Source organism: Hyperolius riggenbachi, chromosome 4 (genome assembly GCF_040937935.1).
Source record: "Hyperolius riggenbachi isolate aHypRig1 chromosome 4, aHypRig1.pri, whole genome shotgun sequence".
Taxonomy (NCBI): Eukaryota; Metazoa; Chordata; class Amphibia; order Anura; family Hyperoliidae; genus Hyperolius; species Hyperolius riggenbachi.
In genome coordinates this window covers 210,427,596-210,446,778 of record NC_090649.1, presented here as the reverse complement: position 1 = coordinate 210,446,778, position 19,183 = coordinate 210,427,596, and the positions used below count along the sequence as shown (strand labels likewise).

The window sequence follows — 19,183 nt, the reverse complement described above, 5'->3', positions numbered from 1 at the left end:
ACCGCGTGCAGCATGCGTTCCCGGAACCGCACAGGTCTGGAACGCATGCAGTGTGAAAATCAGACAGTGCACTCTATGCACTGTCTGATGTCGTGCGTGTCGGCCTCCAACGCGCGTTTCCAAAACACGGCTGGAAACGTGTGCAGTGTGAACGGGCCTTAAAAGTGAGCCTCACAGTGGTCAGCTTATAATAAAGCGGTCAGCTTATTATAAAGGCTCAAGGAAAAAAGTAAGCCCACTCTCTTTCAGATGGACAACTGAACTGCCCACTTCTCAGGCAGTTCAATTGTCCCATCTGCCAGTAACCAAGCACACTATGGCTGCAATTGAATGCAGCCAAATGGCAGCATATGTAGCCCCATGCATCAGTGTTTGACACTCAGTGCGTCGCCCAGCAGAAAAAAAATGCATCATGTCATGTCTGAGGAGATGTAAGTTAATGTGGTGGCTGCCTCTCCATTGCCCCTGGTGAGCACTACCAAGTGCCTGGGAGCAGCTGACCATCACCCTCAGCCTCTCGGGTGAAAGAGGCCTAATGGAATTTCTTTATTAGTCTTTTAATATGCATTATCATTTAATGTATTTTTCAGGATATTTTGGGAAGGTAGTGAAATAAAAATGTGTGTAATAAAGCATTTAGGCTGATCTCAGGGTTCCTCTTTAAACACATAACAACGGAACCCACCAATAACAGCAGACCTCAAGCTGCAGCAATGGGGTAAGATTATGGCTTTAATAATAAAGAAGCTACACATTTTAAAAGGTAAATAATATTTGTATGTGGTGTTCAGCTCTGAACTGGAGAGTAGCAGAGTTTTGATTGGCTCCCAGATAGGGTAAGCATGGCAAACAATGCAGCAGGACTCAGTCACTAGACCCATCAGAAACTGCACATCACAGTGATTTTTGCTCAAACACACCTAGAGGATCATAGAGCATGTCCTGTCTTGAGCAATGCTGCCTCCAAAACAAGCCGCTTTTACAGCGTATGACTTTTTTAGGTCAGTCAACTGAGGCTCTCTAATTAGATGGCTGACGTTGGGGGACAGCTTCACTTTTAATACAGCTATTAACCAGACATAGTATTTTAACTTTTGATTAATATAAGGATACCACTTTTCATGTTGGATTTTAAACTTACCACATTTTTGATTTAGAAACTGCAACACCAGAAATTAATATCACCAAAGAAAGAACCCTTCGCAACTAAGGGCCCTTTCACATTGAGGTGGTGCGTTAAATTTACTGCACCCCACCGCAGCCTAATTAAAGTTTATGGGGGAGTTCACTTGTACTTGACAAGTGCTATTCACTTGACAAAGAACGGTGTACCCGTTCGAAACGGCGTCCGTTTTGTGGGCAGACCTGGCTGCAATGGGGATCTATCCTATTGCTTTGTAGATCTTCAACTCTCTACATGTATCTAAGAGCTTACAATACTGGAGCTATGATTACATCCTGAAAACTGCTGGATGTTTAGAGCTATGTTTTATTCACAGATGTTTTAAGTGAATAAAAATCTACATGTTTTAAGAGACAGCCGGTGTTGGTCATCACTTTTTTGGATAAGTTCCCCATGAGGAGATGGGCTAGTCCAAAAACTGTCAGTTCGGTCAGATTTCTACTACTTACTGTAAGTGACAGCAACATAGGAGAAAGGTAATTTATAACACATTTTCTTCTGGGAGAAATGTACTGTTTATGAATGTGTTTTCATGTATTTTAAGGCTTCTTTCCCAATAAGACAGTTAGATGACACGTTTCGGTCGCATAACGTGCCCCTAACGCAACGCCTGGTGGTGTTGGAGCAGGACGCTACCAAGAGCCACGTTAAAAGCAGCTCTTGGTGCGCCTGCTCTGTCGGATGCGCTGCGGAGACCACGTTAGCGGCGCTCTCCGCATCACTTGGTCCCGCCAGCCAATCAGTGGCCGCTCCTGGAAGTAAACACTGCAAATGCAGTGAATATAAAGTAGCCATGTGCCTGGCTACGTAGCGGCCTATCCCCGCCTCCTCTCCGCTCACAAAATAAAAAAAACACCCATACTGAGCATGTGCAAAGAGTCTAACGCAGCTTAAGCCGCTACAACGCACAGTATGCTGCACTTCAAACGAACGTGCAGCGTTACTGTGTAACGCAACGTGGGCACTGTGAACAGCCCATTGATTTTTCATTACTGTGCGGTGGGCTGCGTTACAGGCTGCACTAACATGCGCCTGTAATGTCTCACTGTGAAAGCAGCCTAAATTTAACCATTTTTCACTATAGTGGTCCTGTAAGATTTTTAGTTTGAGAAGCCTGGTGTAATACAAAAAGTAGCTTTTGTACACTCTTGTTATTAAGCTACTGGATGGTACATTGAGATCTGTTTGTGGATTGTGGCTTTAATGTTCCAAAGAAATATTGTATTTGATTAAAAACACTAGCAGTGTTTAAACATTTACACACAACAAAAGATTTAGCTGCAAATGTAATTTATATATCAGTTTTCTTGAGATAAGCTGACCTGCTCTAGAGTGGGCTTCTTGAGCACTGATTCTAATAACCAGGTGCACATATTAAAGGAGCTGACAAGTAGGCCTGTTTAATGGTATATGACCATTGCTTGTAGCAAAAAATAATTAGACAGCTGTAGTGCTGAAATCAGTCCAAACAGGAAAAAGCAGCTTCAAAACAAACAGAACACATATCACACCAGTTAATAGTCTCCTTAATGATTTTCAGTTAGCTGGCCTATCATCAGTAAAGCTTGCCTTTATGTGTGAGACATGGAAGAAAATCTCCAGGGGACATCACCTTATGTACTCACCTCATAGATTCCACCAAACAGCGACATGAACTTGCTGAGCAGAGCGGCGCACATACTGGCAACATGCACAAAAGGGCCCTGAGGAATTGAGAGGGAGAAGTGTCAGCTCAGATTCCTTCCTTGATAGATAATGTGACTGCATGGTGCCTTGGCAGATTGCTGACTGAAACATATTCGGCTCAGACAAATAAATGCTGTTATGAATGACTTCTGCAGGTAATCTGATTTGCGGATTATGCATGCGTTATTAATACGCCATGTGTTGGCACTGCTAGCTGCTACAATTCACTGGCATGCATGAGATCCACTCCTAACCACACAGATTGCTTTGGTAGATATACATATCATGTAAAAAGCTCTCTTCTTCACAATCGATTTTCTTTTATACTAAGGAGCTGTCTCCACTCATTTGGCATCACAGGAATAAAAATGAGACAAACCATAAGTAGATAAAGCCCAGCTAAACTCAAAATTCAAAAAGGCACATTTGATCAGCAATCAAGATTAATAAATATAAATAGTGTATATAAGTAATGATGCTTTTTTTTTTACAATAGGCAAAATGTACTTGAAATTGCATATAGTGAGCAGCAGCTCCCTCCCCACCCACAGACAGGGCTGGGACGCTGGAAACGGATCAGTTTCTGTGTCCAAAGCCGTTTGTGTAGAGGGAGATGTGTTTTTACATTGGTTTTTACTACCCATGCATGTATCCGGGGTCCGTGAAAACACTGCAAATCCGGACCCTCTGTTCAGCTTTTAAAAGCAGATCCCCCGAATCGTCCACGGATCCGTTTTATAAGTGGGTGAAGACGGACGTTATTTTTAACATTTGTATCCGTGGCTCCGTTTTTGGTCCGGGCTCAAAAACGTAGCCACAGATACGTTTTTAAAACAAATGTGAATCGAGCCATACTAAATAATACTAAATAATATATCCCCAATCCTCTAAGGCCTCGTTCACATCATACGCGCTTCCGTGCGCATTTGGAAGCGCGTATGATGTGCTGAAATGCAGGAACGGCAGAAGGGGCATAGACTGCCCTTCTACCGTTCACATCTACTGCGCTGCGCAGCAGTACGATACGCTAGGAAGCGCCTGCGTACTGCTGCCTGCATTTTGCCCAGAAGTGCAGAGCTGATCCCAACACTGTCAATGGATGGAATCAGCAGTGCAGCGGCGCAGATGGCGTGCGATCGGATGCACTGCGTTCAGATCACACGGGTATCTGCACTAAGTAGATGTGAACGTAGCTTATTCTGCAGCTGCTGCACAGGTATATTAGGTGTGGCCATGTGACACTCAAAGTAGGAAGAACAGCAGATGCCAGATTACATTTTACAAAGGCCCAAAATTACACTAGAAACCACTTGACTAGATGAGCAGATGGGAATTGTAGTCACAGGAAGCAGGCAGGAAGACCACCCACTAGGGTAACAGGAAACTAACAAGTTCTAGGGTTCTTTAGCTTGCATAGATCACAGTTCAGCCGCAGGATACAAAGCTTCACAAGTTCAAAAGTTAAAGAGAATCTGAAGTAAAAATAATATTATGAGATAATGATTTGTATGTGTAGTACAGCTAAGAACTTGAACATTAGTAGCACAGATATGTGCCTCATATTGTTTCCAGTACAGGAAGCGTTCAGAAACTTCAGTTATCTATGCAAAAGAGCTTCTCTGAGCTACAGTGCTGTTTTCTGAAGCACTTATCTCAACCTGTGTCTCGATATTTCTTGTTTGTTTAAGGTTTTACTGCAGAAAAGTTCAAAGAGTCATTAGCTCTGATCTGTTTCATAGTTTAAAATACAGTGTAGTTTGTAAACTGCGAACATTAAAGAATAATGTAATGTTATCAAAATAAAGCTATACAATGGAAATTAAAATATGAGTCTTTTCTTTGCTACTAATGTTCACTTAATTATCCATACTACACAAACACTTAATTATATCATACTTTTTTTGTGTGTGTCACTTAAAGTTCCATAGGTAATACATTACATATAATTACACTAATGAACATGATTGCATTCAGTTTGCCTCCCTATTCAATTTGGGCTTAGTTGGACTTTAAATGAGTGGAAAGCATGTATAATGTATTGTTGAATGGCAAGTTGCCATTGGCAACAAAACATCTCATTTACAATGTAGCTTTCTGTGCATGGTGAAAAGGTGGTCATACATGATACAATCTAATTGTTTAATAGAGTGATCAAGTCTGTAATATGACTGAACTCATCATAAAATCAAATGCAAATAGTTTTTGTCAGCAATGAAGATCTTTGATCAAGAATGTTTCTTCAATCACTGGAAAATTATGATTGTTCCACAGAATTCTTCTTTATTTAGGATCACATGTGCAATTAATTGTTATTTAACTCTAAGGTTAGGGTCACAGTCACATCTTAACGGCCTAACTGTAACGCAGAACATCACAATGTAAAAGCAATGAGACATTCACAGTGCGGCTGTTGCTGTGTGGTCTGACGGAGTGCAGTATCCCAACGCACTAAATGCAGTACATTTATCACATAATGCCAGTGTTCGCAGTACGGTGAAGCATACTTTTAATTGACTGTATGCGACAAAGCGCAGATAATGTTCAGTATCGCTTTCTCCGTTTACTGTGTCCCTGCTGTCTTGCACCGTAAACCTAGCCAAAGGGTGCATTCACACTACATCTGTGGTGAGCAGAAAAATTCTGCATATAAACTCACTGCTTGTCTATATAACTGAAAGACAGTTTTATTGCATGGTGCGGACACTCTAAGGCCAGTTAACAGTTAAATTGCACAATTAGCAAGCAGCAACTGCTCATTCAACAGCCGATCTGCCAGGCATCTTCTATACTAACCAAAGGTTGTAACCTGTTTGACGGCTTAGTGTGGGTGGCAACTGAATGCGGCAGTTCTTCTGTGTGCACAGACTTTGAGTGGCAGGGCCTCTGTGGCGGTTGTGGTGTTGAGTGGCAGGGGTTCTGCGGCGGTTGTGGTGTTGGGACGCGGGGTTTGCGGCGGTTGAGGTGTGCGATTCTTTTGAGAATCAGGAGTTTACTAGTACAATTCTATGGGCCTGTTTAAATCTCTGAATTGTAAAAGATGACATTCTAACACATTGCATGCAGGCTTTCCATTAATGTCCATTTTATGATGTTACTATTCACACACATCATAAGCTGCAGCATGTGCACAGTGTGAATGCTGCACGTCGTTATACCGTAACTCACCTGCCACACTGTGAATGTCGCATAGGTGATGCATTGCAGTATGGCAAAGTGGTCGTTATGCCGCACCGCAACGCACCACCAGGAACGTAGCCTAAGGGTATTTTTACACTAACACATTTTGCATTAATACACTGTAAAGCTGTATCCATTTGGACCTGTTTCTTTGTGTACGCTACATTGCATGCCACTGCAAATGTTCTTTATTCAATGCCCCAGTGTGAAACTAGCCTATCATTAAACAGATCATAGACTGCATCTCATACAGCCACTATAACTGTGAACTAAATATGCAGATATCTTATATTATTATAAAGCCTTTATAAACACTGGCTCATCCCACACAGAACTGTAATGATTCATTTTAATGTAAATATAACCATGTCACATAAAGTGAAGGATCACTGGGCAGAATGAAATGAACAATCATCAATTATGTTTCTGTTTCCTTCTCTCCCACACCCCTTTGTCTTCAGATCAGTTATAATAAAATGTCACTTGCAATGATACAGTATGTGAAATCTAGTGCTGCAGCCCGCTTATACTAGCATATTGATGTAAAATGTATGAAAGGACTTCAGCCCCTGACACTAAAAATGAAATTGTACTATGCAGGTTTCTATATTTGAGAATAAGGGATGTATTTGTTTTCTTGCTGGTTTACACAAGGCTTCTGGTGGCGGAAAACACATTGTTTCTGGCTGGCGACGGAAATAATGCTTAAATGAATGGAAACATTTTTAAACCACTATACCAGCTTTGCCCATTGTTGACGCAATACTGCGGTAGATCCCATCTGGTCTTGGATGCTACAGGTAGCGTCACCCGTCGCCTGAGTTTGGTGGTTCCATGTCACCCTACGGGCTCAAAATGAGATGCTGCAATAAAGCGCTGGTAACCGATGCTAAAAGCTTCTCTACTCTTTGCAGAAAAGCTCCTAGCATTGGCAGAACTAGCTGCCAGAAGTCCAGTGTGAACCATACTGCCAGGGCCGGCCCGCCCATGAGGCGGGGTGAGGCGGGTTCCTCAGGCGGCAGGAAGTGGAGGGGCGGCACCAGGCATAAAGAGGAAGTGACTGTGCCTGGTTCTTGCCGCCTTCTAACCTGACTGGAGAGAGACGGGAGAGAGAAACACCCGGCACTATTTCCTCCTCATAGCAGCAGCGGCTCTGCAGAAGTGCGCAGCTTCCGGGCCTCTGCTGTGCTGTGCAGGAATTACACAGATCCGCACTAGCGGGCCTGGGAAGCTGATGAAGGAGGTTCAGCTGCAGTGAGGATAAGTTTCCTACATCTGAGACGGTGAGACTAGCTGCCTGCTTTATCGCACTTCTGATGTGCCTTCTGCAGTCTGGGACCCGCTCTCCTGACCACGCTTCTCCTCTCGGCTGGGATGTGCACGGGCTCCTGTGTGTCACTGCAGGATTCGGAACACAGAAAGCCGTGATTGCAGGCAGCTAGTGACATGTTTATGGCCCCAGGACAGCTATGGTATGTGCAGTCCTCGGTTAGGTAAACAAACATTACTATCGCTGCCTCTTTTGTTGTTATGTGCTCTTTTAACTAGCTCTGTTTGCAGCTTTACTATATAAAACAGTTTGCTCTACTGTGATGACGTCTTTTAAGGTGCCCACTCCATACACTAAAGGTGCCCATACATTATATGATGCATGGGCAGATCGACCAAGTGACAGATCTCTCTCTGATCAAATATGAAAGGAGAGAGATCCTTTGCCTGCCCATACAGCAGCAGACCGATTCCCAAAAGATTTCAGCATGAAATCTCTTGGGAATCAGCCTTGTGACTTAGCACCTGCCGCCTCGCCACCTCTGTCGTTGGATCACAGGATCCACTTCACAGGAGCACAATGGAGGGGACTAGTAGGTTGGCAAGGGAGCAGACGGACTGCAAGGGGCTTAAAGGATCCCATACATTATTTGATTGGCGGCATCAATCTCTGTCAGAGATCAATGCCTCAACGTGGCCACCAGATTGTAATTACCATTTCTGTCTGAAACTGAAACTATCAATCTGGCAAGATGCTGAGTGCACTCAGGACGATCGAAGGACCCCTGGCTGGTCTCCAATCTAAGGTGTGTACTCCTCCGGCTGTGCAGAGTGCTGAAGTGGGGGACATACTCGCCTATCTACCAGCGCACACCACCCATGTCCTGTGTCTTCTCTCCATCGTTGCCAGTGCGCCTGTATTCCTTGGGCATCTACGTGGTTGCACACATGCCAACATGTCACATGGTACAGGGGGCGATGGAGAAAAGATACAGGAGGAAGCGTTCGAGGGGACAGGTGAGGGTTATTGCGTTTGTGTGAGTTAGGCTAACAGTAACTGGTGATATGAACATGGGGGCCCAAGTTGCTGATTTGCCTAGGGCCCAGTTAAGCCTTAATCCAGCTCTGATGTGGATCATGCTGGATGCCCGACGCCCGCCCTTCGCCGCCGCCAGACCCCATCCCCGGTGAGTCAGTCACTTTGCTGCCTCAGGCTTTCTTTCACGGTCGGTTGGTCGGCCGTGTGGGGGATGTACAGCAGATGGGGGTATACAGGGCACCAGTAATGGACGTACAGACAGTAGGGAATTAGTAATGGTGGGTGTACTGTGGGGATGGAATCAGTATTGAAGACATATTGGGGGGCTTGGCAAGGGGAACAGGAATCAATGAAGGGGATGACAAAGTCGAAAGGAAGATGAAGGGGGGGGGCAGGCACAAGAAAGGTGCTAAGTGGGAGCAGGAAGATGGTGACATGGGAGTGGGGATCAAAACATGGAGAGGGAGGAGGGCAGTGACTGCAAGGAGGGGCATAAGACAGAGAAACTCAGGAGAGAGTGGCAAATAAGGAGGCACAGGGGAGAGGACACAGAAGGGAGGCACAAGAGAGAGGGGCAAAGGAGGCACAAGAGAGGCCACAAAAGGGAGGCACATGGAGAAAAGACACAGAAGGGAAGGACAGGATGCACAGGAGAGGGGCACAGAAGAAAGGCACAGGAGAGAGTGGCAAAGAAGGACTCCTTCTGAAGGAGGCACAAGAGAGAGGGGCAAAGAAGGTGGCATGAGAGGCCACAGAAGGGAGGCACATGAGGGAATGGACGCAGAAGGGAAGGACAGGATGCACAGGAGAGGGGCACAGAAGGGAGGCACAGGAGAGGGGTCACATAAGGGAGGCACAGGAGAGGGGTCACATAAGGGAGGCACAGGAGAGGGGTGGAGAAAGGGCACAGAAGGGAGGCAGGAGAGAGGGGCACAGGAGAAAGGGGGCAAATGAGAAAAGCACTGGAAAGGGGGCACAAGAGATAGATGGCATCAGAGAGGTACAGGAGAAAGAAAGAGATGCACAGAAGAATAGGGGGGGGGGGGGGGGGGGGGGGCGCCTTCACGATCTTTGCCTCAGGAAGCAGAAAGTCCAGGACCGGCCCTGCATACTGCTAGTCAAATAAAGCTTTTAGTAGAAGGGAAGATGTTAGCCTGCAGATCATCTGAAAAACTGTCCCACATACTTCTTTTCCAAGCGGCATTCCACTTCCGAGGGCACAAGTTAGTCCAATGACTTTGGCAATAAACGTTTTAAGGGTAAGGTATTCTTTTAGCACCACACCACGGAGGATAGTCTTCATTTCTGGAATGCCAGAACCTAGGAGAGACATTCATTTACCATTAGTAACAAGTCTATTCAGATAGACAAGTCGAGAAAAGACTTCATGGTGCCAGTGACAGACCAGCAGAGACTGCATTGTGCCAGTGACAGACCAGCAGAGACTGCATGGTGCCAGTGACAGACTAGCAGAGACTGCATGGTGCCAGTGACAGACCAGCAGAGACTGCATGGTGCCAGTGACAGACCAGCAGAGACTGCATGGTGCCAGTGACAGACCAGCAGAGACTGCATGGTGCCAGTGACAGACCAGCAGAGACTGCATGGTGCCAGTGACAGACCAGCAGAGACTGCATGGTGCCAGTGACAGACCAGCAGAGACTGCATGGTGCCAGTGACAGACTAGCAGAGACTGCATGGTGCCAGTGACAGACCAGCAGAGACTGCATGGTGCCAGTGACAGACCAGCAGAGACTGCATGGTGCCAGTGACAGACCAGCAGAGACTGCATGGTGCCAGTGACAGACCAGCAGAGACTGCATTTTGCCAGTGACAGACCAGCAGAGACTGCATGGTGCCAGTGACAGACTAGCAGAGACTGCATGGTGCCAGTGACAGACCAGCAGAGACTTAATTGTGCCAGTGACAGACTAGCAGAGACTGCATGGTGCCAGTGACAGACCAGCAGAGACTGTATTGTGCCAGTGACTGACTAGCAGAGACTGCATGGTGCCAGTGACAGACCAGCAGAGACTGTATTGTGCCAGTGACTGACTAGCAGAGACTGCATGGTGCCAGTGACAGACCAGCAGAGACTGCATTTTGCCAGTGACCGAGTAGCAGAGACTACATGGTTCCAGTGACAGACCAGCAGAGACTGCATGGTGCCAGTGACAGACTAGCAGAGACTACATGGTGCCAGTGACAGACTAGCAGAGACTGCATGGTCCCAGTGACAGACCAGCAGAGACTGTATTGGGCCAGTGACTGACTAGCAGAGACTGCATGGTGCCAGTGACAGACCAGCAGAGACTGCATTTTGCCAGTGACCGACTAGCAGAGACTACATGGTTCCAGTGACAGACCAGCAGAGACTGCATGGTCCCAGTGACAGACTAGCAGAGACTGCATGGTCCCAGTGACAGACTAGCAGAGACTGTGTGGTAACCCCCCCCCCCCGTAGTGCTTAAAACCTAAGACCCCTCCCCCCTGTGTAGCCTAAACCTAAGACGTCCCTTGGTGTTGCCTAAATCTGACACCCCCTCCCATTGGTGCCTTAATCTAAGACCCCCCCCCCCCCCAGAGGCCTCTAAAGCTAAGACCCCCCTTCCTCCCCAGTGGTGCCTAACCTCCCTGTGGTGCCTAACCCTACCCCCCTCCTAAGTCTTAACCCCACCCCTTCCCCCCACAATATGCGTCAAAGAATGTAAATAGCAGGACCCACGGTGCACCTCCGGGTGCCGAAATTAACCCTCCTTGCTGATAATTGGGCACCCAAATTACCTTCTTTGCCACACTATTAAAGCCGCGATTTGCGGCAAAGAAGGTAAATTTCAGCACCTATGGTGGCGCCATTTTTTCCATAAGGACTCCTGCGCCTTTTTTACACGATTCAAAAACTGCACGGTACCAGTGACAGACTAGCAGAGACTTAAACGTACCACTGAGGTAAGCTAGACAGTCCTTTCCTCTAAGAACATTTGTCCTCTGGGCTGCTGTGGTCTAGGATTAAATATAAAGGATATGCAGGCATGGGGTTTGGGGCTGAAGGATTTACTTCAGAACTTTAACTGATATGTGTCATCACAAGGTCACCAGAGCAGCTATTACTATATTACTGATGACTAAGAATTCTTAAAAATGAACATCCATCTCTGAAATCTACATTTCCATTATTCACAAAAGAATTGTGGATTAATCAGCATCTTGTTTCTAAGAAATAAAAAATGATTTAACAATTCAATATTTCATTTTCCAGTATAAATATGAAGAACAGAATGCAAGAAATGGCAGCACAATAAATGTATAAAAAATGTCACACTCGATAGTGGGAGCATCAAACAAGCAGCTAATCCCAGGGAGATCAGCATTGGGCTTTATGATCATGTGACCCGCTTACTTATTCCATATTGTCCTTGTCCAGTTTAAAATTTACACCAAATGTGCCCCCAGCTTGTTTTGCTCTGTTTCTCACAGGCCCATGTATTATGCCAGCTCCAGTGGCCTACATATTCTCCCCAAGTTTCAATTGGTTTCCTCTAGGTGTTTTGGTTTCTTCCCACATTCAGAAATCATAATGGCAAGCTAGTGGACATCTCCAAATTGGCCCTACACTGTAGCAGGGATATCAGATTGCAAGACTGTCTGAGCCTCAGGTACCGAGATAAACCGTTCCTTGCATTTTGCACAGACCTGCAGGAAATGCGTGTTACGCAAATGAGTCGGTGTTACGCAAATCTACAAAAATAAGGATTTATAATGATGCTGGTGAAAAAATCCTATGAGGTGAGGAAAAAGTAGCGAGATACCAACATGTTTTAGAAAAAGAGTGGCTGAAGTTCTCACGGACATTAGCGGTGTAAAATACTAAGCAGAGGGGAGCCGTCATTACTACAACACAAGCTACAAGTCACTGGAATTTGTTAATGGCTAGCCAACAATATCCGTAACTGTTGAGCATTAATGAAGCATTCACAGTACAGCATCATTTGAGGTAATTTAGTTTAAGCATCTTCACAGCTCTGTGACTGAAAGACAGAAATGAAGCATGGCACATACCCACAGCCTGAGGCGCCATGATCTGTGTGAATCCTGCCGAGAAAGTGATGAGGACAACAGGATATGTGACCCAGGCCAAGTACTGCAGAAAGACATTACTCTCCAAACCACCGTACATCCACTTGTGAGCTAGGGAAAGAGAACAGAAGACAATAGTGCAGGTAACGAAAGACTTATAGGAGAGGAAGGAGACTGACAACATGAAACATACAACAAATGTCAGTGGCAAAAGCCATAGGATGTACTTATGCCAGGTTTCCTGACATACCGCGCTCCTGCTTCCTCCTCTGTCAACTTTATGCTCTTAAATAAAATCACCTTTCTACTGCTATAACATGCAATATCCGGTGATATTAAGTCGTATCCCCAAAAAATAAAAAGACTGAGAATATAGGACTTCTAAAAAGATAAGGGAGGGAACTCTGTTTTAGTAGACCAAACTAAAGCTGCGATTTTAAATGTATATTTTGCTTCTGTCTAACTAAACTCACCTTTGTTTCAAATTACAGCTGTGCCTTGTTGCCAGACGTCTGCCCTAAACTTTGATGCAGTTCATATAACTGGTGTACAGCTGATAAGCTTCCGTTATTTAAGGAGGGAAAGAAAAAAATCAGGACTGTGAAACTATGGACTTATAAGTGTACCATCGGTTTTGTGCAATTTGTCTGAAGGTGATGCTATATACAATATAATGATATAGAACATTATAATCTAATTTTCAAATGATCAACGACAGTCTACTAAAGACAATATTAGTCTGATGGACATGCTCAGCTTTTATGAAGTAAGAAATGTCAATTTAGATCTTGGGAAAGTAACAGAGGTAAAACACTTAAACTTTGCAAAATCTATTGATGTTGATCACCACAACAGCATGGTGCAGAAGATGAGGATACGGGGACAGAGTTGATTGTATGCACACAGATAAAAAAGTAGAAGAAGTAGTAAGTGGATTATACTTAAAAAGGGAAACTGTTAGACATAAGGACCTCTGACAAGGGTCAGTATTGGATCAGGCAATATAAAATTGTTGCCATATTTGCAGCTGATCCAAAAGAATGTAGATTTCTCAACACTTAGCAAGATGAAGACAAACAACAGAAGGATCTTGACAGGATGACAATATGACCAGGTATGTGGCAGAAGAAATGTACTGTGCAGTATATACTCGAGTATAAGTCTAGAAATGTAGGTCTGATTCACTTTATAAAAGTATAGGGGTCGACTTATACACAAGTCACAGGCAACACTGAATTTGTGTACCATTAGTGACACTCTTATTTGCAGCGATTTACCCAGTGGTAAGTGATACTTTGAGGAAAGGTAATGCCAAGAGAGCACAAGTCTGAAAGTCCTCGCCACATGAATTAACAAGGAAAGGGGCAGGAGGGTAATACTGAGCTGCATAAAAGGGAGTGAATAACTGCAACACTTGAGGGCCTGGAGAAGGTACTGGCTGCACTTAAGGGATAGGGGGGGGGGGGGGGGGTAACGGCTACAATACTGTATGCAGTGCAGTCACTAACCCCTCCTGAGCCCCAAATGCAGACATAAACTTTTCTGGGTAGACTTATACTTGAGTCAATACAAAATTCCAGCTTGAGAGGGTTAAATATTGGAGTCGACGTATACATGAGGTCGACTTGTATTCGAGTATATACGGTAAACTCGATAAATGGTTTAGATGTGTAATATCTTACCGTAATTCTCAATATCTGTATTTAAAGGGAGCTTGGATGCAATATTTACATTGGTGTTCACCCACATCTATAATTACTAAGTAAAAGATGGTGATACTTAGATTTAGTCAGGAGAAAATGTTACCATAGTGGCTTTTCTATCCTCTGGGTTAAAAAGGTACAGAGACGTTCAAGAGGCTGAACACAACGGGAATGTTTTTCGACCCAGAAAATAATGTAACTTTATTTGTTACCTTAATTTTTCAATATCCATTTCATACAAAGCAAATGTGAATATGTATCCATATTATGCCCTTGCACCTGCACTATAGTGTCCTAAAAGGATATGTTCTGTCCGTATTTCACCTCTTCTCACACATTTTTTACACTAAATGGTTATGTAGGTCATAAAACCATGTTTGACAAATGAAACCGAAGCACAATATCACAGCTTTTGAATTATTACTTAATTGAATTAAAGCTCTAGTTTAGGATCATGTTTTTTTATGTGTATTAGGTAGAATTTATCCTAACTCATAATGCACAAGCTTAATACTTTGCACATAAACCATTCTTACATTATGCATACAGTTTTTTACCTGAATGGCTGGGTTTGCAATCCTATATAAATGTGCGACATAGTTTGGCTGGACTGAACAGCAGTGTATGAGATTTCAAACGCCATCCCCTTTCTGGCCACATTGACACTGTCTTATGGATCATCCTTGGTGACTTAAACAACAGGGCTGATGAAACTCAATCACAAGATGCAAAGTAACTAATAAATCTCATGGGCTTCACACAAGTTGTAAAAACTGCTACCCACAGAGGAGGGCATACCTTAGACTTACTGTTCCACCTAGGAATGGACATTAGCAACATAACAGTAACCCCAGTGGTGTGGTCAGAACATCACATAATACAGTTCACTATTGAACATCACCCTGTCAAGCAGCACCCTAAGGAAACAATCAAAATTTGTACCCTGAATAAATTGACACCGGAGAGGATAACTGCCAACCTGGATTTTACAAATCTGCTCCATAGTCAAATGGACCCCAACACTCTAGTAACCCAGTACAACAACATGGTATATGAAACACTTGGCAGTATTGCACCATGGCGCACCAAATCAGCAACCAAAAAGCAGAAAGCTAATTGGTTTGACAAAACCATCATGGATCTAAAAAAGAAAGGGCGCAGACTAGAAAGACAGTGGCGTAAATCAGGGTCTGAGGAGCACAAATCTAGCCCTGTTCAACACCTCAGACAATACCAACAAGCAATAACCAAGAAAAAAAATCAGACTTCATCTCGCACAAAATATCTACAGCAAACAACAGAGCTGCTCAACTCTTCCACACAGTGGACTCACTCTGCAATCCTTCCTGCCTAAAAGCCACAACCACATTCTCCAGGGAAAGGTGTGAAGAATTCTCTGCCTTCTTCACAAACAAGGTGTCTGCCATCCGTGCCAGCATTACACCAACAACATCAATTGACCACTGGACTTTGCACATGCCTACTACCGTACCACCATGGCAAGTCTTTGACACTCTGAGTGAAGATTTGGGAATTTTCATTCAAAGTCTCCACCCCACTACCTGCGACCTGGATCCTGGCCCAACTGGATCCTTAATGCAGTGCCCAGAGCTGATCAGGCCAGCACTTCACAAAATAACTCAGTACTTTTTAGTCAGGATTCAGGAAAAGGCACAGCGCTGAAACGGCATTAGTCCGAGTAATGAATGATCTACTTACTGCAAGGGACAAGGGTGATTGCTCAATTCTAATTTTTCTTGACTTGTCTGCAGCATGATACTGTGGATCATGAAATACTAATCCAGCAACTGAAGAATTACTGTGGCCTAAGGGGTACTGTTCTTAGCTGGTTTCAGACCTTCCTATCTGGCAGGTCACAGCAAGTATGTCTGGGAACACACTACTCTAATCCAGTGCCACTTGCCTATGGAGTTCCACAGGGTTCTGTGCTATCACCATTACTCTTTGCAGTCTACATGCTCCCACTGGGCAAAATAATCCAGAACTATAAAACCAAAACACAAATGCGCAAGACACCCGGATACACCGGCTGAGCTCCCCCGATATCGGAAGTAAAAACAATATAAAAAATAGGCAGAAATCAAAAACACCTGGTTCGCCTCCTCTTCTTAAACTATACTCAACTGCACAGAGGTGGCGCACTCAGGTATTATAAAAGGTATGCATAACACTGTAAAAACACTCTAAAACTCATATCACTATTATGAGTGGAACACAGTGGTCTCTATACCGCTACTTCAATCACAAAGTCCATGTAATGTATACACAGTCCAAAGATAATATCACATGGAGGGCTTCTCATTCCATCCAGGTGAATAAAAAATTTTCACATTTGCCAAGCACACGTCCAATAGAACAGCCTCCACCTCACCCTTTGGTGCCTGACTCACAGTCTACGAAGACCCTCAATTAGGTCTATTGCAGCATTGGGACCGTTCCCGGGTCGTCCCCCACCACTCAGGCACACAGCTGGATGATTTTCACCACTCCAAAGATCCGCTATTTTATTCAGCTTACTGCATCTAAAAACTTGGACAAAGGCCTCTCATAGCGTAAAAACGTCTTATTTATTGTATGTAAAAAAAAGTTATTGCACTCACACTTTCCCAGAAGTTAAAATCGCACAGAGTTTTTCTTCAATACGGGCTCTCCCCCGCTATTGTTGGCCACCGGCTGGCTGCTCCTAGTAGTCCCACTAAGTTCCGCCGTCCGTGCGCGCTACTCCCGGCTTGTACTCTCGTGGGACGCCGCCGTGCACCTTTCCCCAGTTCCTGGTTGCGTGGTTAGGCTCCGCCTGACATGTTTCGTCAGCATATGACTCATCAAGGGAGTCCCTTGATGAGTCATATGCTGACGAAACATGTCGGGCGGAGCCTAACCACGCAACCAGGAAATGGGGAAAGGTGCACGGCGGCGTCCCACGAGAGTACAAGCCGGGAGTAGCGCGCACGGACGGCGGAACTTAGTGGGACTACTAGGAGCAGCCAGCCGGTGGCCAACAATAGCGGGGGAGAGCCCGTATTGAAGAAAAACTCTGTGTGATTTTAACTTCTGGGAAAGTGTGAGTGCAATAACTTTTTTTTACATACAATAAATAAGACGTTTTTACGCTATGAGAGGCCTTTGTCCAAGTTTTTAGATGCAGTAAGCTGAATAAAATAGCGGATCTTTGGAGTGGTGAAAATCATCCAGCTGTGTGCCTGAGTGGTGGGGGACGACCCGGGAACGGTCCCAATGCTGCAATAGACCTAATTGAGGGTCTTCGTAGACGGTGAGTCAGGCACCAAAGGGTGAGGTGGAGGCTGTTCTATTGGACGTGTGCTTGGCAAATGTGAAAATTTTTTATTCACCTGGATGGAATGAGAAGCCCTCCATGTGATATTATCTTTGGACTGTGTATACATTACATGGACTTTGTGATTGAAGTAGCGGTATAGAGACCACTGTGTTCCACTCATAATAGTGATATGAGTTTTAGAGTGTTTTTACAGTGTTATGCATACCTTTTATAATACCTGAGTGTGCCACCTCTGTGCAGTTAATCCAGAACTATGGCCTAGGATACCATTGTTATGCAGATGACACACAACTGTATCTGTCCTTCAAGCCTGGCAGCCAAGACCCATCAGCATTCATAAATGCGTGTCTAGTGGATTTACAAAATTGGATGAACACCAGCTGGCTGAGGCTGAACTCTGACAAAACAGAGGTGCTGGTGGTAGGTGGTCCACACATGATGGATAAACTTCAAAACGCTCACCACCTTAAACTAGCAATTGGGGGAGATACCGTACAGTATAAAGACTCTGTGTGAAACCTTGGAGTGATCCTAGATGGAAATCTAAAACTAAGACAGCAGGTAGCAGCTGTCATCAAGTCTTCCTTCTTCCATCTAAGAAATATAGCGAGAATCAAACACCTTATCCTAGCTGAAGACCTGGTTCATGCATTTGTATCCTCCTGCCTAGACTACTGCAATGCCCTGTTCATCGGATCTACAGATAAAGTTCTGCTCCCCTTATAAATAGTACAGAATGCTGCATCGAGACTCCTAGCCAATGCCCCTCGCAGCTCACCCCAGTACTGCAAACTCTTGAGGGCTCGTTTCCACTATCGCGAATCTGCATGCGTCCAACGCATGCAGATCCGCACATGTAATACAAGTGGATGGGCCTGTTTCCACTGTAGCGTTGTTGAGGTGCGTTTTTTTCAGCGTGAAAAAAACGCACAAAAGAGCCAACGATTTCGCCTGCGTCGGGAATCCGTGCGAATCGCCGCTAATGTATTTAATAGTAAAAACGCATGCGTTTGTTACATGCGTTTTTACCCGCGATTTCGCGTGCGATTTCGCACCTTTTTCAATTTTATTTAGCCCTGGCAGTGTCATGGTTAATTTCGCATGGCACCCTGCCATGCGAAATCGCAGGCGAAATCGCGGGTAAAAACGCATGTGGAAACGCATCCGCATGCGTTTTTACAAGCGTCGGAATGCGGCCGAAATCGCGTCGCAACAGTGGAAACAAGCCCTCACTGGTTGCCAGTAAAATGGAGAATCCATTTTAAGATCTGCCTACTGACATTCTAAACCACATGGGACCCAGATATGCTCTAAACCACATGAAATCCAAATACATAGCGAATCTATTGGAACTTTATGCCCCTCCACGGACCCTCCGCTCTGCCAACAAGATGAATCTGGTTATTCCCAGGATACACTTAACATTTGGAGCTCAGGCCTTTTCCTATGCAGCCCCTACTCTATGGAACTCGCTTCCACAATCAGTACGAGAGTCTCCTTCTCTGGACAGATTTAAAAAAGGCTAAAAACTCACCTCTTTTCTCGAGACTTTGAGACTGCATAATGCAGGGTCATAGCGCTTTGAGTCCCCAGGGAGAAAATCTCTATAAAATATTGTTATTGTTATTATAACCCACATAAGGTAGTGAGTTAGGGACTGGGAGGAGGCACCAGCTAGTCTTTTCCTGTTATTTTAGAAATCAGACAGCTGCCAGGAAAGTGGGTGCTCC

At 44.7% G+C, this 19,183-nt stretch overlaps 1 protein-coding gene across 4 annotated transcripts in view; it reads right to left on the bottom strand.

Moving 5' to 3' along the window:
• Nucleotides 1–19,183, bottom strand: part of CLCN2 (chloride voltage-gated channel 2) — a 270,689-nt gene that overhangs the window by 103,379 nt on the left and 148,127 nt on the right. For all 4 annotated transcript variants that reach the window (XM_068279352.1, XM_068279353.1, XM_068279354.1 and 1 more), the window contains exons 4-6: nucleotides 12,414–12,542; nucleotides 9,541–9,674; nucleotides 2,809–2,886 (exon numbers count right to left, since the gene is read on the bottom strand). In XM_068279352.1, coding sequence (XP_068135453.1) covers nucleotides 2,809–2,886; nucleotides 9,541–9,674; nucleotides 12,414–12,542 — 341 coding nt within the window. The remainder of the gene's footprint in view (nucleotides 1–2,808; nucleotides 2,887–9,540; nucleotides 9,675–12,413; nucleotides 12,543–19,183) is intronic.